Raw genomic sequence first — 4831 nt, forward strand, 5'->3', positions numbered from 1 at the left:
CACCCTAAGCACCTAGGAAAGCATCCTCAACACGAACACTCTGTTCCCATCCTGTCTCACCCTTTCCTGTACAAATCCTTCACTCCCCCACTCTGAAATGTGTTCTAAAGACAAATATAGAACCTCGTGATATTTTCTCTTATGATCCATGGTCTCCCCAAGGCTTTTCACTTTCCCCACACCAGTCTTTCTGCTGCTCATGGTCACCCCTCCCATCAGAAAAGGGCCAGGCCCTACTCTATACAACAGATCACACTTTCCTTTCCTACCACAAGGTTCAGCATGACCATTGCTCATCCTTCCCAGCAAGGACACACCGTAAATATCCACAGACGGTACCATCAACACAGTGCATAAGAGATGCTCTGCTGCTGACGCCTCATGGTTCGAAATGCTTCCTTATGAGGAATACTATTATCAAAGGTGATGTTGGAACTCTAAACAGCAATGGCATTGATTTGGTGCTCCAAGTTCCAAACCTCTGGCAAGGACATTAATACATGATACTGCCTGTGTTGGAGAAAGCTACTTAAAAATTGGTTGGGAAAGGTGATTCATTGATTTTGGGAGCTATTTGTTTGTTTGTTCATTACAGAAGTGAAAATATCCACTTTTAAAGCCCTTTTAGGTCTTGATCATTGATGTGACAATTGTTGCAAATTTTGAGAGACCATCAAAAAAGGACAATGTACTTCACACTAGCTCGCTGGTCAGAAATGCAAATCCTCAGGAACGTGTGCACCAGTAAAACAACAGAAAAATGTCCCTTGTGAAACACATACCTCGGGTCACACCCTTCTCCATCAACGCTTTATAATACGTACCAGAACAGCATGATACTTGAAAAACAAACATAGGATAATCACAGGAAATCTTGGTCAACACAACCCAATTTTCTAATTGAGTCTCATAGAAGAACGATAATAGAGTACTTTTGTCCTTGAACATCCACTTTTCACCTTGCATCAAACCTTCATATGACCGTAATTCAAGAGGAGGAGGGCAGTTTTCAATAAAAAGACAAAGGGATACCAGCACGGTTATCAGTCAGCAAAGGCCATGAGGTGCTCCACAGCGCCTGCGAGTCTGTCACCAACACAGCCTGGCTGCCTTGAACTCCTTCACCCAAATCGGGTGGAAATGCTACACATGAGAAATACAACCCCCTTGCTGTCTGCAAATCTCACAACTCCGGGCACCTCGTGTGGCACAGAACAGTAATTAAATTCTAGAGCAGAGCTCCCATTTAGAGCACCAGACCTCAGCTGCCTACAGTAACTGCTCACGGATGCTGCCTTATCTGTATTCTGAACCCCGTCAGGAAGAGCCGGGGGCTCCAGCAAGGTCGTGGTGACAAACGCAAATGTGCCTTTGCCATCCTTAAGGACCCGCTAAGTACCCAACGCCCATCAGCCGTGGGAACTGAGCCCGGCTTCAAAGAGCAGCTTCTCAAGGGGGCGGATGAAAAGGTGCAGAGAAGGGAATGAAGGCAGGACCACTGACCGTGTCGAGGAGAGCGGAGGGCTCCGGCTGCGAGTCCTTGGGCGCGGGGCCGGGCGGCGGCGGAGGGAAGTTGGGGCTGAAAACCATGAGGTCGCTCTTGGCCGCGCCGTCCGCCACGCACAGGCTGCGGCTGTGGCGCTGCGAGTACGACCAGCTGCCCACTTCGCTGGCGCACACGAGCGTCGTGGGCCCGGGCCCCGAGAGCACGGCCGCCCGCGGCGCCCAGCGCGACGCCCCGTACAGCACCACGGCCAGCAGGAACAGGCTCGACACCGCGCAGATGGCCACCACCAGCCACACGTTGGTCGCCGCGCTCGCCGCGCCGGGGCCGAGCTCCACGCCCACTGCCGACCGCGACACCGACGACGACGACGACGACGACGAGGATCCCGCGGCCAGCGCCGCCTCGGCGGCCTCGAGCAGCGACACGCTGAGCGTGGCCGTGGCCGAGCGCGCCGGCTCGCCGTGGTCGCGCACGACGATCAGCAGCCTCTGGCGAGGCCCGTCCGCCTCGTCCAGCGCCCGCGCCGTGCTCACCTCGCCGCTGTAGAGCCCCACGCGGAACGGGCCCTTGCCCCGCGGCTCCCACAGCTCGTAGCGCAGCCACGCGTTGTAGCCCGAGTCGGCGTCCACGGCGCGGATCTTCGCCACCACCTGCCCCGCCGGCGCCCCCCACGCCGCCCACGCCCACAGCGTGCCCGACTCCGAGCCCCAGCCCGCCCCCGCCGCCGCCTCGGCCGCCGCGGCGCCCGCCTCCGCTGCCGAGCCCGCGGGCGGCAGCAGCGCCGGCGCGTTGTCGTTCTCGTCCAGCACGAAGAGCTGCACCGTGGCGTTGCCGCACAGCGGCGGCTCCCCCGCGTCCACCGCGCGCACCTCGAACTGCAGCACCTGCAGCTCCTCGTAGTCCAGGGGCTGCAGCGCCCACAGGCGCCCGCTCTCCGCGTCCACCGACACGTAGCTCGACGCCGACCGCCACCCGCCGCCCGCGCCGACCCCCGACGACGACGACGACGACGCCGCGGCCCCGCCGCCGCCCACGCCGCCCTCCCACACCGAGTAGCTGACGCGCCCGTTGCCCGCCTCGTCCGGGTCCCGCGCCCACAGCCGCGCCAGCTCCGCGCCCGCCGCGTTGTTCTCCCGCGCCAGCACCGTGTACACGGCCTGCGCGAACGCGGGCGCGTTGTCGTTCACGTCCGACACCGGCACCCGCAGCCCGCGGCTGGCGCGCAGCGCCGGCGCCCCGCCGTCCTCCGCACGCACCTCCACCTCGTACTCCGACACCCGCTCCCGGTCCAGCGCCTCGCGCAGCACCAGCGAGTACGAGCCCGCGAACGTCGCCTCCAGACCGAACGGCGACGCCGGCCACACCCAGCACCGCACGCGCCCGTTCTCCCCCGAGTCCCGGTCCGACACGCTCAGCAGGGCCACCACCGTCCCCACCGACGCGTCCTCCGGCACCGGCACCGACAGCGACGTCACCCACACCTCCGGCGCGTTGTCGTTCACGTCCACCACCTCCAGCTCCACGCTGCAGTGACTGGAGAGTGGAGGTGTCCCTTGGTCTCTCACCTCGATACGAAAATCATATATACTGACTTCTTCAAAGTCCAGAGCTGCTGTGAGGTGAATCTCCCCTGTCTTCGGGTTGATGGAAATTATATCTCTTCCACTCGGGGGAATGAAGCTGGTTGCTGTAAAGATCATTTCGCTATTACTTCCTAAATCCGGATCCGTGGCATTCATCCTCGCCACCAGCGTCCCCACCGCAGCGCTCTCCAGCAGCTGCACTTTATACACCGACTGGTTGAATTGGGGCGCGTTGTCGTTTGCATCCAGCACGGAGATCACCAGCTCCATTGTCCCTGTCAGAGACGGCCGGCCCCCGTCAGTCGCCGTCAGCACCAACCAGTGAACGGGAATCGTCTCGCGGTCCAGAGGTTTCGTTAAAACAAGTTCGGGTAGAAGATTTCGCTCATTCGATTTTTGCAAATCCAGAGAGAAATGCTCGCTGGGGCTGAGTGTGTAGGAGAGCTGCGCGTTCGCTCCGATATCCGCATCCGACGCGCCCTCCAGTGGGAAACGAGACCCCGGCACAGATAATTCCGCGATGCTGAGGTTTTTTCGGGCGGCGGGGAAGATGGGGGCATTGTCGTTGATGTCGGTGACCTCCAGCTCCACATGGAAGACGCGCAGCGGCCGCTCCAGCAGCACCTCCAGGCGCAGCGCGCACGGCGCGCTCTTGCCGCACAGCTCCTCCCGGTCGAGCCGCGAGCTCACCAGCAGCGCGCCGCTCGCCCCGCTCACCTCCACGCTCGCCCGCCGGCCCGCCGCCACCAGCCGCAGCCGCCGCGCCTCCGCCTCGCCCGCCTCCAGGCCCAGGTCCTGCGCCAGACGGCCCACCACCGTGCCGGCCTTGGCTTCCTCCGGCACCGAGTAGCGCACCTGCCCGCCCGCCAGCGCCCAGGCCGCCTGCAGCACCAGCACCCGCATCACCGCACACCAGCGCTCGCCCATCGCCGCCGCCGCTCTGGCCGCCGCTCTGGCTGCCGGCCCCGGCCCGGGCCCCGCACGGCTCCCCGCCGCCGCCCGGACGCACCGGCTCTGCTGCCCGGCCCGCGCCGCCCCCCCGCGCTCACAGCCGGGCTCTCCACCGCACCGGGGCGGAGCCGCCCACACGCCGTTCCTGAGCCTGCAGCGACACCGTGCGCTGCTCCGCCGCCTCACACGCTCCGCCGCAGCGCCTCTGCCTCCGCTCCGTTAAGGCCCTCTGCTCTGCTGTTTTTCCTACCCTGATTCTATTTCTTCTTATTATTCATGTTTTGTGTCGCTCGCTGTTTCCTTGCAAACAATCCTTCTTATCTCGTTCTTACTTCGTCTTTCTTTCTTCATGTTGCTTTCTTCACTCAATTCCCTCATTTTAATCCTTTTTTTTTGCTCCTCCTTCTCTTTGTTCTTTCTTCTCTTTCGTTTCTTTCTTCTCTTTTTTCTGTATTTCTTCTTTCCCTGCCTGTCCAATTTTTACCGCCCTTTATCTTTTATTTCCATCCGTCTCTTTTAAAACTCTTTTGCCAAGTTGCCGGTGAACTCCCATGGAGTGATCGAGGCAATCAATGTAGGAGCCATGAGCTCTCATTTCAGGGCATCATCTCCTTTCCACGAGACAGGAGCCAATGTGGAGAGCACAGGAGACCAACTGCACTCAGCGTTAGAAAAGAACGTCCGTGTATCCTGGTAATGTCCTTGACATACCCCTTGATTTCTCCTCCTCGTAACCTTTCTTCTTTTATATCTTTCTTCTTTCTTTTTTTCTATCTCTCCCCCATCTCAT

At 60.1% G+C, this 4831-nt stretch overlaps 1 protein-coding gene across 1 annotated transcript; it reads right to left on the reverse strand.

The window, feature by feature from the left end:
• Nucleotides 1-1449: 1449 nt before the first annotated feature.
• Nucleotides 1450-4017, reverse strand: LOC137483340 (protocadherin alpha-8-like). The gene has a single exon (XM_068206329.1). The coding sequence runs from the start codon at nucleotides 4015-4017 to the stop codon at nucleotides 1450-1452; it is 2568 nt and encodes an 855-aa protein (XP_068062430.1).
• Nucleotides 4018-4831: the final 814 nt, after the last annotated feature.

This window comes from Anomalospiza imberbis, chromosome 15, assembly GCF_031753505.1.
Source record: "Anomalospiza imberbis isolate Cuckoo-Finch-1a 21T00152 chromosome 15, ASM3175350v1, whole genome shotgun sequence".
Lineage (NCBI taxonomy): Eukaryota > Metazoa > Chordata > Aves > Passeriformes > Viduidae > Anomalospiza > Anomalospiza imberbis.

Bases quoted from the DNA above. Each gene is read 5' to 3' on its own strand.
- LOC137483340 (XM_068206329.1), bottom strand. From the start codon at position 4,017: ATGGGCGAGCGCTGGTGTGCGGTGATGCGGGTGCTGGTGCTGCAGGCG.